This window comes from Centropristis striata, chromosome 14 (genome assembly GCF_030273125.1).
Source record: "Centropristis striata isolate RG_2023a ecotype Rhode Island chromosome 14, C.striata_1.0, whole genome shotgun sequence".
Taxonomy (NCBI): Eukaryota; Metazoa; Chordata; class Actinopteri; order Perciformes; family Serranidae; genus Centropristis; species Centropristis striata.
Window position 1 is genome coordinate 633,149 of NC_081530.1, and position 17,029 is coordinate 650,177.

Consider the following 17,029-nt stretch of genomic DNA (forward strand, 5'->3'; position numbering starts at 1 on the left):
TTCAATGCATTTCAATTGGACAAGGAAACTGACATGTTTGCAGAATGTTTAAAAAGTAATTGAATAAGTTGCATGATATCACATCTATGAGAAAAATAAGTTGTTCTTTTCTAATCCAATTACCAAGTTGCAAATATAAAAATGCTCCAAAAAAATTAAATAGGTTGATTTCAGTCTGAAAAGCAGAGTGCCCCCCCCCCCCCCCCCCCCCAAAAAAAAAGGATTTGATGTCCTTGTCCAACTATCAAGACCAAAATTAATTAGAACTATACAAAATCACATTCATATGAGAAATCTGAACACATATTTTGATATGATGGCCAGGATTTTTTCATTTATTCATTTAATTTCTCTTTGCTGTCTGCAAATCTTGGCACCAATTAATGATCATATCTTTTTTCAATAAAATGAAACTATTTTCTGGGCCAATAATAATGTGATCGCATTATTTATTTGATAACAGTAATTTAGCTTCTGCTAGATTAATTCTACTTCAACTCAGCTGTAATTTTGAGGATTTCATATTAGTTTTTATTCCCCTTTTACGGTTATCTTTTCAAACGTTATTTAACACAACTCATCGAGGAATACTTAGATGGGAACTAAGTTTCCATCCAAGTCTGTGTCTCAGCCTCCCTCACCCAATTTCTTCTTTATTTCTAATTCCACTCCATACCATACATCTGTGTTGTCTTGAGGGAGAAAAAAAGAAAAAGAAAGAGCTTGTGTAAGCTGATCTGTTGGCAGGGATAAACTACGGAGAAAAGCCGATCACCCTCTTCCTCAATCTGTGATTCTCTATTTCACAATGAAACCCAAATTCCCTGCAGGCCCAGCACAATACTACGAGGCCCTTTTCCAACTTCTTATTGGACACCAGCGCCACCTCACACACACACTGAGACAGATTTATGCAGATGTAAACATGCCAGTGTGTTCTGCACACAAAGGGACAGTCTGCTTCCCTTTCACTTCAACAGAATATGACTGTGTGCGCATGTGTGTCGCATCAGATTCTGTCCAAGCACTCAACAGATGGTGACATTTAGTTTTCCCCACCATGACAACAAGGTTAAGGGTGTGAAGGAGCCTGAGTGGGTGTGTTGGGGTTTGCAGGGTCAAGCCTGACACATGCTTCCGCATCTGTTGATATACGTCGTGTGAAAAGTCCCCATCAGTTAATTAGTGCAAATAATAAAAGTTTGGGAATGCATTAAAGCAAATAACATGAGCAACAACAGGAAAAGGGCTGCCTTACCCTAAGAGCTACTCATTAGGAACAGAGTCGAGTACGTGATGTGTCTTTGAAGGCAGTTATAATTGCCTAAAGCTATCATACTATCACACATTTATGTCGTGGCAAATAGTATATTTTTATATCATGGTGTTAAACTATACATACACTGGTAGAGTTAATTAAACTCTGGATAGAGTTAATCCATTATAATTAACTCTCAATCGATAAATAGTTGTTGTCAAATCCGAGTGTAAAAAGGAAGCGTCACTAAATCAAACCTGTAAGTGTAAATTTTTAAATATTAACTCTGAACTTCTTACTCTAAACTCTGATCCTGTATTTCACACCGAACAACAGTCTGCTGGAGATAGAGCTACATCTCAACTTTTACCGGTTACACTGTTCAGCAAGTACATGAAGTATCTGATAATATTGTATTTTAATATTAATATTACTCTTCGGGCACCCGGCCATTTTGCAGTGGTGAGCCACGGTAACTTTACTGGTCAAGCTGTCACTAACCACCCAAACACCTGCTAATAGCTTAATGAGCTAGCGGTTAGCCAGCGGTTAACTAGCGGTTAACTAGCGGTTAGCATGCATGCTGGTCTCACTGTAACATAAAGTAAACGGTAAGTTTGGCTTGACGTTTTGGCTGAGTGAGACCAGTAATGCATTTGTAACCATAGATATAAAACGTGATAAGATGATGCTATGGTTGGGAGCTGCTAGCTAGCGTGCTAAAGTGGTGCTAAGGCTAGCAAGCCCTTTGTCCAAAGTCATTTCTACATTTTTTTGTTGAAATATAGACAGATGCACCTGTATGATCTAGCCAGAGTTGTGGACTTACATTGTTGTAAGTCCACAACAAATGTTTCCAACAATTTTCAAACAGAGAAATCCATAATGTTAATCATGGGCACACTACATGACTATCACCTGTCAATGGTGGTGTGTTTGTTTAACTTTGGGCCTATATTTTAACCGGATGAAAGAATTTGGATGTCTGGATCATAAGTTATCAGATAAATAAACTGTGTGAATGATAGCAGCAGCTCGGCTCCAGACTCTGAAAAACATTGGAGAAACACAGTTTTAAAAACAGCTAAACAGCTTTATTAAGTGTTAATACAGATTTTAATCACTGGGTTCTTTTTTTTTTTTGAGAAGAGGAACTCTCTGTGGATAATTCAGCATGTGGTAAAAAAAAAAAAACCCTCAAAAAGCTGAGCAGCAGCTCGGCTAGCAACCCCTCTACTGAAACACAGATTCCTAATATTAAACTGCTTTGTTCAGGCTTCACCAGTTTTAATCACAGGTCTGTTTGTTATGGATGATTCTGCTCCCAGTGAACAAATAGTGCAGCTAGTGTTGCACTGGGAGGACACTGACCTTTGGGAAACGGTGCACATTGTAATTTGTTGTATGTTGTTGAAAAAAAGGCAGAAAAAAGAGGGGATGGGGCAATGAACACACTGCCACTGTGCAAGCCAACTTCATCCGTTTGCCTCTCCTCATCTCCAACAATCGTTTATTCGCTCATGTGAAACAATGACCATTATAAACAAATATTGATAATGATGGCCATGTTAATGCAAAACAGATCAATATTGAATTTCCGGTTATTACATATATTATAACATATTGAATAAACGTTACATGGCAGCAAATTGTTCTTAAAGACTGTGAGACCATCTAATAATTAGCTGACATTTGTTCCTATTGGGCCAGTTGAAAGATGTAAATATATTAGAGGAGCACCTGCTAAATGAGGTGTAATTTTCTTAGAGCAATGTGAGATGACACATCAATGAATTTTTACAACAATCATTACTAATTGCATTGTCATGTCTTGTATTTATTGAGTAAGTGTAGATAATGACACTAAGGTATAAGAGATGATGTGGCAGTAAGCTAACGGTTGCTACAGGGTTGGATAACAGCTTCCTGATCACGTTGATGATGCAGTGCTGGTCATTTTTGTGCTCATATTCACAGTGTATATGTCTGGCTCTCTTTTGCTGCTTATTACAGATTTTATGGATCTTATATGGGTGGAAATTGCAGTTTAAGAGTCACTAATTGTGTCAAGTTACTTTCCATTTACACCTTAAACAAATATGTATTATCTCCCGGACTCCGTGAGACTTTCTTACATTGCATTCTTCAGCTGTCAAATTGTCCTTTCTGCTGCTAACTATTGCCTTCTTTTATTGCTATCTTCTTTACTTACATCTCATCTTTAGATTCTTTGCATTCAAGAGCAATACAAGGAAAAAAGAACCTCAGGCTCACATAGTACGACAGTTTGTACGTTAAAAGCATTCCAGGAGTAATAAGAGTAATGTCATGATGAAGTGGGTACATTGGGATACCTTTGACTGCCTCTTCTTCAATCAGTTCGCGTTTCAGCCAAAGTGACTCCAGCAGTGGAGAACTCTGTCTGCTACACTAGGCTAATATCAGTGAAACTCCTCTTTATGAACAACTCTATTGGCTTTGTAAATGAAACTACCGACGGATAACTTTACTTCATCTTATCAGAGTTTGCTGAAATTCTGTAACGTGGTGCAGCATGTGTTCGTTGGCTGGCTTGTTCTTGAATGTGTTGCTCCATTAGTCTTTGGTTGATGGCATATAATAGTGGTTTGGAAAAAAAAAACATATCAAAGAGGGCAGTCTTACTTTACAACAAAAACACAAGATGTATTAGCATTGCATTCATGGCTGCTAATGACCAATATCCCAAACTACCATCACATGTCTTGGAAGTTGTTAAAGTGCCATACATTGGATTTTTCCCCTCTAAAAGCCATGTATGTCATGTGTTGACCCACTCCTCCTCTTGATTTAATGATGCATAATTAATTCCCTGCTCAGTTTCATCACACACTTATAATTTACGCCTTGTTCTTCCATCGGCGCACATGTCACCCATCCAGCTGACGCGTGTGCATGAATATGCATGAGTGCATGGGTGTGTTTGTATGTGTGTGTTGCGTATGCCATAGCCGGGAGACAAAGTGGCCTTTGCTGTGATTGGGGGGGCTTAGTACTGCTGTCTTTTTTCGCAGCATGAGATCCTCTCAGCTTGTCTGCCATTTGTGAATAACTGATAAGGCAAAGTTAAAAGCACTGACTTGATGGTGCGCTGGAGTGAGCTTGATAAAAGGACAAACAGAATACTGACTTCTTAAATGTCAACCAGGCTAAATTAGTTGAACAACATTGGTTCTTCACACTGGTTTACAGCCAAAAGATCTTACTGAGATGAAAGGCTAAAAAGACATGGATTTGTGTAGATGTGGGTAAGTTTGACTTTGAGGGAGGCTGAGATTGCTGAGGGAGGTGAAGCCAAAGATGAGAAGGGGCAGGGTTGACGATTTTATGCTGGAAGCCAAAGAGAGGAACATTTCATGACTTGTTAATCAGTAGGAGAAAAAAAACTCCAAATGCTTGGCACCAGGATCCAGTCTTGAATTTTTGAATCAATCAAGTTAGTATTCAAACGGGTATGGACGTGTGTGCCAGTGTTTGGAATGCAAATTAATGACTTTGTGTTCACTATGTTGTGTGTATGTGTGTGTAAGCTCATAGAAAGACCATGGGCTATGAATAAATACTCCACATCAGAAAACAGACATTCTCTACCAGCAGACTGACGCTACGTTCACACTGCAGCCAAATGTGACACTAATCAGTTTTTTGCTCATATGTGACTGTTGTTTTTTATCACAGTCTGAACAGCACAAATCAGATTTTTTTCAAATCAGATCCAGGCCACTTTCATATGTGGTCTTAAATCGGATACATATCTGATATTTTTCAAAGCGACCTCAGTCTGAACGGTCATGTCGCATTTCATCCGACTTTTACGTCACTCTAGAGCTCCCCGACTGGTCAGAAAGCTCAGGGGAGGTTTGTGTTGTGGGTCAACCCCTTCACTTTAAACAACATATAGAATGCAATATACAGGAGCTTCACCTGCTCTTGAGAAGCAACAGGCTATATTCACATATAACTGCACATTTACTACTTAAGTAACCACAGGAAGTAAATCCTTCCTGTCCCTGTTCTTATAACGCAAAGTTAAAAATGTTGCTCTTGGTCAGTTCTGGGCCGTGACCAGTTCACACTGGAGTCTGATATAGGCCACATTTAAAAAATAATGTTCTGATCTGAGCAAAAAAATTAAATTGAGCATCAAGGCCTGCAGTGGGAGTTGTCATGGTGCTACATCACAACCCTCCCAAAATAACTAACTTACACATAATAGAAGCACATAATAACAAAATAACATAATTTCACATAATAGAAGCACCCTACCCAGGGATTCGGTTAGGTCCGTAGCCCACAAGCTATTTCACTTTATTATTCTGAAAGAACAAGAAATTTCACTGGAAGATACAAGATAAAAGCTATTCATCCAAAAGAGTCTTCTAGACTTCACCCTGTACAGACATGACCACTCATGTTATTACAGATATGAATAGAACATTAATTCATTCACTCAGTGCTGGCATTCAATAAAGCCCACATGATAAGTGGTAATGCATTGTTCTTCAAAATAGCCAGTGCACTTTAAGTCTGTCTCTTTTGTACAACTGACCAAAAATAAATCCTGGGGAGAAAAAAATAAAAAATAAACAAGGTTATGAACTACCTAGGACTTGTATTAGCAGAGATCAGGAAGGATCCACATGGTTGAAAGTTTATCAGATGAACAGCGGTTGACAGTACCAAGGGACAGGATTCTACTTTTCTAAAAGTGTTTTCTGACTTTCTATACAACTTTCTGTGCTGTATCGTGTGAAGCCAGATTCAACAAGGTGGGAGTCAGTTAACTTTGGTTTGAGTGGGCTTTGTTTGACGATAGGTTAACAGTCCACTCGTCGTCTCTCAACTCCAACTCCATTCTTGCTTCTTAAGTTGCTAATCGGACTGTACACAATAACCAGATCAGGTAAAAGGTCGTCAACTATCCAGATTATAGTCGGCTGCACTGGAACCCAAGAGTTATTGGTTGCTGCTACCAGAGACAAAATCATCATCAGGCCGATCAGTTCCAATATTGCTACAACGCTAAGAGGAAATGGATGCAGATAATGACATGGTTTATGGTTCACACCTTAAACCTCTTGCCACCAGTGGACCAGGTTTAGCTTTCTTTGACTTTTTGCCGTCTCACTCTGAAACGGGCTCTTGATTATGCAGTTTGTTGAGCATAATTAATAGGCACAAATGGCTGTTGTATTTTGGAGAAAGTGATAAGCAGATTTCATATAAACTCACTAGCCAAACCCCAGTGAGAACCCCAGGACAATTATTTCATTAGTTACACACTGTGAGGAAAGGTCTGTGCAGGAGAAGTCTGATTTGCAATTCTTTTTTAAATAATAGAGACATTTTTCTTAAATGGCACATTTTTGTGTTAATATGAGTTTTTGTATTTTGTTATTTTGAAAGATGCTTTTGTGATAAATCTCTTTTTTTGCCTTATCATCTGGAACGACAAGACCTCCATAATTGTCAACACATCCAAAAACGAGGAAATCCTTTTTGGTTTATCGCAAAATTGGAATCATCCACCATCGATAAATTAGGATTGTGATAAGATAAGACGAGCTGTTATTGATCCCCTGAGGGCAAATTCAGCTGTGCAGCAGCACCGTGACAGAAATAAGTTGAGATAGAGGAAGTAAAAATAAAAAAAATAACAGGTGTGTAAAACTAAAATGAAAGAAGTACGAATAGAATCAAGAACAATTAATGACGAAATTAGAAGGCAAAAGTGACAGTGATGTGATTGGTAGTAGCAGCCAGATGGTTAATGTTAGAGTACACACTCTGAATATCAGCAGTATGAGTTCAGCAGTACATTTACTCTCTCCTAACGATGAGGGGATTCAACTTTCTATATAATATTTTATAATTCAGTCATTCCAAGTGTGTCTCTTTGTGGTTCCACAGCACGTTACATTGGCATTTCAATGCAGCTAGAAGTGATGCTGTCAAAGCTTTTCAGCATGTGTCCCCATAATGTGGGGTTTCCAGACACGGGCAGATGGATAATTATATAATTGGTGATGGTTCCCATTTGCTTTTACCACCAGGGAGAACGTACAGGGTCCCACTGTGAAGGAGAAACAAATATTAACATTATTTTATCCCAGAGTCTGTTCCAATCATGAATAAATGTAGAGCAGAGAAAGGTCACTTTTTAAAAAAAGTTTGGGTGCAAGATAGTTTTGCAAAGTTTGCTCTGTATCGCTGACTTTATAAACCAATGCCTTGGTACAGTACCATGAATATACAGTGAAATCATGTTTTATTAGGGGACAGTGATACTTTTAGTGCAATTCATTTTCAATGGAAAATGGGTTTAAAGCACCAAGACTACTTTGTTAAGTTAGGAAAACTGACAGGTTAAGGGTTCAAAGAAACATGACTTGCATCCATAACTCCCAAGGTGACACAAAGGGGACATGAACCTTGGTGTCCTGGTTGGAAGCTGGGTTTGTTTGATCCAACCACCATCCCTCACTCCTGCCCAGTAGACAAATCCATCTCTATCTCCTTCCAATATGCAATGAATTAATTTTATGCTGCACTTGAAGGCTACAAAACTTTTTCCTTTATGTGAAATGTTGCTTTTAGACAATGATGTCTAACAATGAAACTTCAAACAAGTTAACACGGCTTAGCTAGCTGACGCCAGTAAGCTAACACTCTTTAGCGGCTGCTGTGGTCCTACAAGTCAATTAACTCAATCAACTAACAGTGGCGTTATTGACAGTTATAACATACGTTTCTCTAACTATGGCAACCTCATGATGACTGAGTAAACATTATTTGGTCGGCATTACAAACAGAGCACGAGAAATGCGCTCCAATGGCAAGCTAACGGGCAACTCAGACGGATGCGCTGTGGTAGCTTGAAGTGATGGCAGCTGATGAAAACCGTCACTAAAAAAAACAACAGAATTGCTGTAATCGATTCGAAATACATAACGTAACTCATCTCTGTTTGTTATCTACGCCAACCATGTTACTACAAGTAGCCACAAATGCAGTCAGGTAATAGTTATTCAGTAAACCCCAAACAGAAATGCAACCAGAAATATAATTGTAACCATAGAAAGCCAGGTCAAGAGTGTGGTCAGGCTAACTTCATGTTGCTGTCCCAGCAGCAGACATGTCCTGCCACCGCTGTAATGGAGCCCAGTAATGGAAATGGCTAAAGACACAAAGTGGTCACCAAATCCGTCTATAGGGAGCTATAGACAAAAGCTACTAAATTAAAGTGCATTACTTTTCGTAGGAACAAATACGAACCATTCAGGAGAAGAGCCTGTTTGCTGCTGTGCTATTAGTTTAAAACTGTAGTTCTCTTCTCTTCTGCACTGAGTTATACAGTGGAGACAAAAATGAGATGTGTCACATTGTCACTTGACTGCATTAAAGAATGAAGACAGAGAGGAGACGGAGAGGAAAGAGAGACAGGGAGTGAGGGATATACATATTTTGCTATCCTTGGTGATAACATTAATGTCAAGGTGGAAGGGGGAAGGAAGACATCAAAGCTAATGAATATTTATGGTTGCCCACAGTAAAGTGCTGTTTTAGAGTGAAGTGGGACAGAATGGCCTCATGAAGACAGCACTTTAGGGCCTACTCTTGCACAGACTGTGGCTCTATGAATATTCATTGTTCATTGTCCCAAAAACAATTTGCTTAACGCTTTTGACTTCTTCTCATCCGTAAAATGCGCGTAAGGTTTTACCTATGCATGGTTTGGCCTATAATGCCATTTATCTTCACTTTTGATAGGTCTCTGGCAAGAAAAACTTTAATTCTTTGTAGTGAATTAAAAATACAAATCTGTTTTTAAATCATGGATATGCGATCTATAACTCAGTTCCATTGGGGAACCAGAAATGCCTTTCATCATATTTTCTTCTATAGAATATTGCATTACATTCACACTGAACCCTGGCTGTAACGGTTCAGTGACACGTTGTTAGTGGGACATGTGTCACTGGCTGCGGTGCGTCTGTATGGATGTTACATGATTGCGTTTTTGTTTGAAAAGTATCCGAGCGTGTTCAAGTGCCATAGTCTATAACCCCATCATATGCCAGACAACATGATGTCCTTGAGCATATTTCACATCATGCTACATTAGCCCTCCCAACTGTGCAATGCATTTGTCAAAGTGTCACAGCAGCCGGAGCCAACGCTGTTTAAAAAACCCTTTATGTCAAATTTTCTGTGTGAAAAATCTGCAGGTGAGAATCCTGTGTAACAAAACCCAGTCCAACCAGTGACAGAAAGGAAGAGAAAGAAAAGCATGAGAAATGATCAACAACTAGAAAAAATACATTCCCAGGTCAAGACATATAGTGTTGCTATGGTTACTAGTTTCACACTACTATCAGCCTTTCCCAAAGTAAACATTGCCTGATGAGTAAAAAGAAACGACAATGCCATTTTTATCTTGTGTTCTAATTTACAGTTGAACAGATTCTGCCTTACAAACATCGCCCCCATCACCCACTTTGCTTCAAAAAAAAATTAAAAAGGATATATTCACTTTTAAAATTGTCTTTGTGAATCCGACATGACCCTTTATAAACGTATTTTTCTCTCATTCCACAAATAAGCAGCACTGTGCTTCTGTGAAATATTCAGCTCCTTTTAAATCAGCTATTTTTTCTGCACATCAGGGTGAACTGTTGGTTACAGAGACCTTCCAGTGACCCCAGGCTAACACATTTAATGTCTGCAAAAGCCAATCTGTGTCCATCAAAAACATAGTGTGTAGGTGAATTGTCCTTGAGCATGACAGTAAACCATTTTCTGCATTGTACATCACTCTGAGTTAGCATCAGCAGAACATTGGCGGATTATGAGGCAATGGGCCTGGACACAGTCATGCAACATGCCCCAACACTGCAAGACGCATTCTCTATAGTGATACGCGTCTTCTTGTTTTGGGTCTTTTGGTTGTTACAAATCTCTCTGTGGTTTTGTGTCTTACTGCTGTCATTTTGGGTTTCTTTGTCATAGTTTTGTGTCACTTTTTATTTGTCTTGTTTAGTTATTTTTTGCCTTTCGTTGTTCCTTCCCATTTAACATCTTTTTTATTGTTAAGTGTCTCTTTGTGGTCATATTTTTTTATTTCCGTCTCTTTTGCTCTGTCCATTTGTAGCCATTTTGTGTCTCTTTGTGGTTGTTTTTCCTCTTTTCATAGCCATATGAGTATATTTGCGCCTCACTGTACATATTATGCATCTTTGTAGTTGTTTTAATCTGTTTTGGACCTATGCCTAATCAGTAATCCATCTCATTTTAAATCAAGGTTGTTTATTTTTCATGGTAAATGACACAAAAATTCTAAATAATTTCACAAATCCAGTATAATTGCAATAATACTCCATCCCTCCTGCTCTGGATCCTCCCCCATCATCAGCCTGGCTTTCATATGTTTCCAGCTCTCATTAAGAGCTCCCTCCTATAAACCCAAGAGTCTCTTCCTGTCCAACCTTTGTGGAGCTACCTCTTGACATGGTGAAGCAAACATAGTTCCTAGCCTCTTACCCAGGCCCTGTGAACTATGTGTCTGATGCTGGAGAGGTTGAACACACTTACATAAAGCCTGTGAAGTACAGGCTACTGCTGTGTTTTATGAACTTAAGCCTGAGGGCGGTGAGTAGGCTCGAACACGTGCTTCATATAGAGAGCCACTGACATGTTAAGTAACCTTGATCGGTGCTACCATGGAGACCAGTTTCATACAAGACGAAAAACAGGAGAAATTGTTTGGAGAAAAAAAACACAACCTCTGATCAATCCCAATCTAGTGTGTTCGTTAGAGAACAGTATTTTCTGCTATAAACAGCTTTGCTTCTTTCCGGCATTTTAAGCTAGCTAGCTGGTACATTACTTTCACAACATTAGTAATGGATACCAGTCACAGCTAATGCTGTTTGTGTTATAACTGATATTTTATACCACATTCATGTTCACCAAGAATAAGAAGGTGCCGACTGAGCATTATGTAACATCCGTCAGCAGCATCGCTAATGGTCGGACAATGCAAATGAAAAAGTAGCCTAAATAGCTATATGTTACTGTTTTATCTAAAATATTTCTCGGAAAAAGTTTTCAGCTACATACAAACAAACCAATTAGCCAAATGGCTAATGTGTACTTAACTACATTATTTGATTATTTTGATTAGCGTCACTGTTTTATTTTACATGACTATGGTGGCTTTTTTGTCTTGTTTGTAATATACGGAACATATAAGTTGTCAAAAATTCCTAATTTCATACATGTCTGTGTGCATGTTTAATCTGTATATGATGTGAATTTTTCTGCACTGCAACATAGTAGCATGCTAGCATGACTTGCTAGCTAAGAACTGCTAATTGTCAGTCCAGAATAATGAGTGAATTTATGTACAAATCAAATACACTGAGGGAATTAATAATTCATTCCTTTTAGCAAGATTGTACTCAACAAGTAGATGCCATGTTTAAATGTAATATGATTTTTAATGAACACAAATTTTTCATGCATTGGTTTTAAGTGCTCTCAACAGCTTTAAAAGATGTTACACAATTTGGGGCACAGACAGAAATACCACTAGCTACATCCAGGCTACAGTCAGATCCAAAATACACATCATGCACACACTGTGATTGCAGTATTGAGTCAGCTTTAGCTCAGAGGAGCACACTCTGGGGTAGCTTTCAATGCAAAAACAATCAATGGAAGGAGATGAATCCCTGGCATATCCTGCCTGAGCATCTTTGTCTTTCTTTCCCATCACATCGTATGAGATCACAGCAAATTGTAGCTGTCCATATAATTACAAACTGTTGCATATTACTGTTATTTTGCTGGAATAAAGACATTTGTGACTGAAATCTTCCTGTTTTGTGGTGGTGTGCAGTGGTTTTGCAAAGTTTTACTTTTCCATATTACTGTTTAGAGTTGTCAAAAGTATGTGGTGAAAATAAGCATTTGTTGGATTTCACAGCACAGCGATAGCTAAAAAAAAGTTGTCTGGGTATCATGCCATAAGGTTATCGTTAGAGTGGTGTGAATATTTCCCATCTCCCACACATCCTCCTCATCCTATATTTATGCAGAACCACTTGAAGCTCTTGGGTGATGGAGCAGACTCACGAGGCATACAAAAATGTAGTGGGTATTGAAGTAGTTTCAAGCGAAATACTAAAACACTGTATATTCTGTGTATGGGGTTTTTTTGTCTGGGGGTGTGTGTATTGTGTGAGTCGAAATCAGGCTGTTGGCGGACCCTCACTGTGTCGGTGATGGTAATAGTTTGCCAGAGCCTTGGGGGAGCTGCTCAGCGGGCGAGGCTGTGTGTGTGAATGTGTGTGTGCATTTGCCTGTGTGTTTGTGCACACGTATCAGCAGGAAAGGGTAGAGCAGGCCCCACAGTGCATGTCTCAAAAGCCAAGTCATCAACCCTTTTAATCCAGCCCAGCAGGGATGTGTTTCTGTTTTTGGCAGTGCATGTGTATGTGTGTGTTTGAAGAAGAAGTTCATGGGAAATGCTGCCATAAACTTGGTTATGTTCTGAGGCAGAAATGTGTTCATAAATATTTCAAAACCCAGTCTTGCTTTTTTTGGTTGACACTTGAACAGGGATATCTTTCTTTTGTCTGTGCCATGTTGGTTTTGGCAGGTTGCTTTTGAAGATAGTTGCTGATGTGTCTCATGTAGCAGCCTATCTCTGATCCTCTGTTCTCTCTCCCCCTGCAGGACGAATGTCATAGGATGAACACTGCTGGTGGGGTGTGTCTGTCTGTGCTGTCCTCTCTCCTGGCTGTGGCTGGGGCCCTGGCTGCCTTGTCTGCCCTCGCTCTAGCTCCTCTCTCTGCCCTGGCTGAGGCTGCCTATGGGGCTGCCGACGGCGTCCCCAGCCCCGGGGCAGAGGGGGCCCCCTCGCCTGTCTCCTCATCATGCTCCAGCCTTGTAGCTGGGGTGCTCTATGGCTCTTTCTCCCTAAGGGAGCTCTTCCCCTCCAGGGCGCCGGGCTGCTCCTGGTCCCTGGAAAACCCCGACCCCACCAAGTACTCCCTCTACCTCCGCTTCACCCGCCACCCTATCATCTGCCGGACACACTCCCCTATGCTCCTCTCCCTAGACCACCACCTGGCCAATCAGAGCTGTCCCATTCATGTACAGACAGCCACTGCCAGAGATCAGGAAGTTATTGATCTTTGTGGCAGCCAATCCAACTCAGAGGGACCGTACTCCTTCCTACAGTTTGATAAGAACTTTGTCCAGCTGTGTCTAACGAGACATCCGGCTGCAGATGAGCCTCAGGTATCGAAGGAATTACTGGAGCTGAGACTGGTCGAGGTGTTACTCATTAACAACGAGAACTCCAGTCAGTTTACCTGCGGCGTGCTCTGCCGATGGTTCGAGGAGTGTTTACGCACCGGGCACAACGGGGACAAGGAGGTTTCTGACGGAGATGGATGTGGGATGACCCAGACGGGATGTATCTGTCCGAACCACAACATCATGGCGCCACCTGTCCCGTTGCTCCCGGAGACGCCCCACAGCTTCAGCAACGGGTCACTTGTTCCTGATGACTGCTGCGTCACTGAGCTGCACTCTAATGAAGCTATCGCCATAGCACCCAGAGATGTTCGACAAGGTAGGATCACGTTTAATATTGGCACACCTCTCTCTCTATTTATGCCCTGTAAAATGACATTATACATTATAATGGTTGTAAAGTTGTAGCACATAGGGCTGAGCAGCCACACTGGGTTAATGCAGTATTTATATCATTTTTAAGAGGCTTTACACTCTCATCCTTCCATGTTGAAGCAAGGGATGAGCGAGTACAACATTATCTGTATCTGTTCAACCAATTCAATTATCTGTATCTGTATCTGTAACTGGTAACATGCTATCTTGTGATATGGAATGTGATTAAGATAGGAAACTACCATATTGCTGAGCCCCAGTAGTCCAAAAGGTCTGGACAATATGGCCGAAATCCCCTATCTGATTTTTGGAAAACAATATAATTCACCATAAGGCATATTATCTGGTAATTCAATGAAATACCTGTACGTTTCTTTGTATTTTTTTTGTATACTCCACACTACAAATTAGTAAAACAGTGCTTCTATGCTTCTACTTGCAAGGTTCAGAAAGTGTCACCCAAATTATGTGAAATTTCTGCAATTTGGTCAGTGCTTGTTCCAACATATAAACAATATAGAAAAAGATGACAGATATTCTATATGGTTTGGACCATATATATCACCATGTCACCCAGCCCTATAGCCTCAATATACATAAAAGATTTGAACCACGTATAAACAGTTGTTTACTTGAAAAGTTTTCCTTGTTATCCCGGCTTTTGAAACCACCTCAGGGAGGTCACATGCCTCTGCTTGACAGAGAATTTATTATTTGAATTTTGTTTGTCGGCCTTTAATTAAAAAACGAAGCAGTTCAAAGGAGGCCCTTTAAACCTTCCATCAAAAGATTTGTAAATGGTTGTCAGAAATTCAGCCTTCTGATCTATATTTTAGAGATTCCCCCATGTGGCCAAGAGGTGTGGCTCGCAGGATTTGGGTTTTCATGCTGCACATTCTTGTGTGTGTGTGTGTGTGTGTGTGTGTGTGTGTGAGAGAGAGAAACCATCTGTTGACAATGTTAGAACAAGATCAGATTTGACACCCATGTGCATGGTCATTCATACATCAATGAAATGAACACGAAGCAAACAATCCTTTCGCACACATACCACATGGGAGTATGTATGCTTCTGTGCTTCTGCAGAAATCTGTCTGTGTGTGTGTGTGTGTGTGTGTGTGTGTGTGCCTATAAGTGACATAGATAAGCGTTTATACACACAGAGATGGATGAGAGCTTTCTTATCCATTCTGGCTCATCACTGCCACCAGAGTATATCCGTTAATGCGATAAAATTAGAATAATGTGGAAATGAGTGTATATACACAGAGAGGTTGTAGTTTGTCTTGTAATTCACAGGATTGCATAATACTTTTCCTTTGGGTGGTTTACAGGCATGTTTGCAGAGTGAACAGCACTAATTGGAAGCCGGTTATTCTTATTGCATGTCTTTACAACACACTAACACACATACTGGGAGCTCTGGGGAGTCTTACCTTGCTGACGGGAAGGTTATCGTTCTCTGGATTCAATCATCAGGAGGGGATTTTATCATCTAATGCACTCAGAGAGGGAGAAAGGGAGGGACAGAGGAAGAGACACGGCGTAGGAGGACTGATGCACTGTTGCTTGAGACAAAAGCCAAACGGATAGCGGCGCTCGCTAAATTGATGCCAAGTCTCAGGGTGATAGGAAACTTCTGCCAGTTGCCTGGAAGCTCTTTTTGGTTTTTCTGCGTCTCACCTCAAAGACACTGGTGTTTGTGCATATTGGTTAGCTGCTGGTCACTCCACCAGGAATCACTCACCATTTAATAAGACCGCTGTGAAGCCCCTGAGAGCCCTTGATGAGAAGATAGCCTGACGAAGTGTGGGCAAGCCTTTGTGTGCAGAAGGCTGCTTTCCTCCAAACAATTCCCCAATGTCCTAATTACCCTAAAATAGCAGAATTACTGTAAACCCAACATCGTGCTGTCAGGGAGCCAGAATCTTGCCTCCTTCTTGTTTCTCTCTTGTCCCCTTTTTTTATCTACTAAAAGACAAAGACTAATGCTGGAGCTGAGTCAGTGACTCTTGAAATCAAACTTCTTGCTCTCTTTCTCTCCACGTCTCAATCTCTAAATCTTTTGCTTGTGTTATGACTTTGCAACTCTTCCTACAGCTCCTTATTTTTCAATGCAAATAGGAAAATACTTACATAATGCATGCAGAGTTATCGACTTATGTTGTTTTTACACTACCGCTGACAGAGCAACAGACTACAAGGCATTTTTCGCTGATATTAAGTACCAGATATGGTTGTCCAAAGTAAAATAATTCATACTGGTTTGGCAAACACTGGACCAGACTGGTATGCACAATTTTACCAATTTGTGTTGACTCAGCATAAGAGTGTAGCGACACATGGTGGCGGTTGAACACCTCTCAGCAGGTTTGCCTACAACCAATAAAGAGAAGAAGCTAAAGAAAATGAGACTCACCTGTTAAGTTTCTATATTTAGTGCAGTTAGTTTTCTGAGCTGAACTCTGCCATGTCTTCACCGCAAACCACAGGAACCATCAAGAAAACTAGCACAACATGCATCCATGAAATGGTTGGTACCAATGGATTCCTTAGATCTTCTAGTTTCATGTGATATCAATATCTGAATATGAAGTAGCTACAGCCTCCGAAAAAAAAAAGAAAAATCACCCAAAAGCCACATGCATGTAATAGTTATTTACTTTCGAAATTAAAATCAAAACGCTCCAAGAAAAAGTCTGAAAAACAACCCGTAAATAATTTATCTGGGCAGCTGTAGCTCAGGGGATAGTCGGGTCAATACGGGGTTGGCGGTTCGATCCCTGGCTCCTCCTGGGTACACACTAAAGTACACACTAAAGTACACACTGAAGTACACTCGGTCATAACACTGCACCACAAATGGCTCCAAAGGCATGGTAGCTTGCTGCCATGAGTGTGTGTGTGTGTGTGTGTGTGTGTGTGTGTGTGTGTGAGTGAATCAGAGGCAAATTGTAATGCTCTTTGTATGAAAGTGCTCTATAAACGCAGCCATTTTCCATTTATTTTTCACACTTTGAAAAGAATACACCT

At 40.3% G+C, this 17,029-nt stretch overlaps 1 protein-coding gene across 1 annotated transcript in view; it reads left to right on the top strand.

The window, feature by feature from the left end:
- adgrb2 (adhesion G protein-coupled receptor B2) overlaps window positions 1–17,029 on the top strand; it is a 290,118-nt gene that overhangs the window by 69,142 nt on the left and 203,947 nt on the right. The window contains exon 2 of the mRNA XM_059350350.1: window positions 13,037–13,940. Coding sequence (XP_059206333.1) covers window positions 13,052–13,940 — 889 coding nt within the window. The 5' untranslated portion in view covers window positions 13,037–13,051. The remainder of the gene's footprint in view (window positions 1–13,036; window positions 13,941–17,029) is intronic.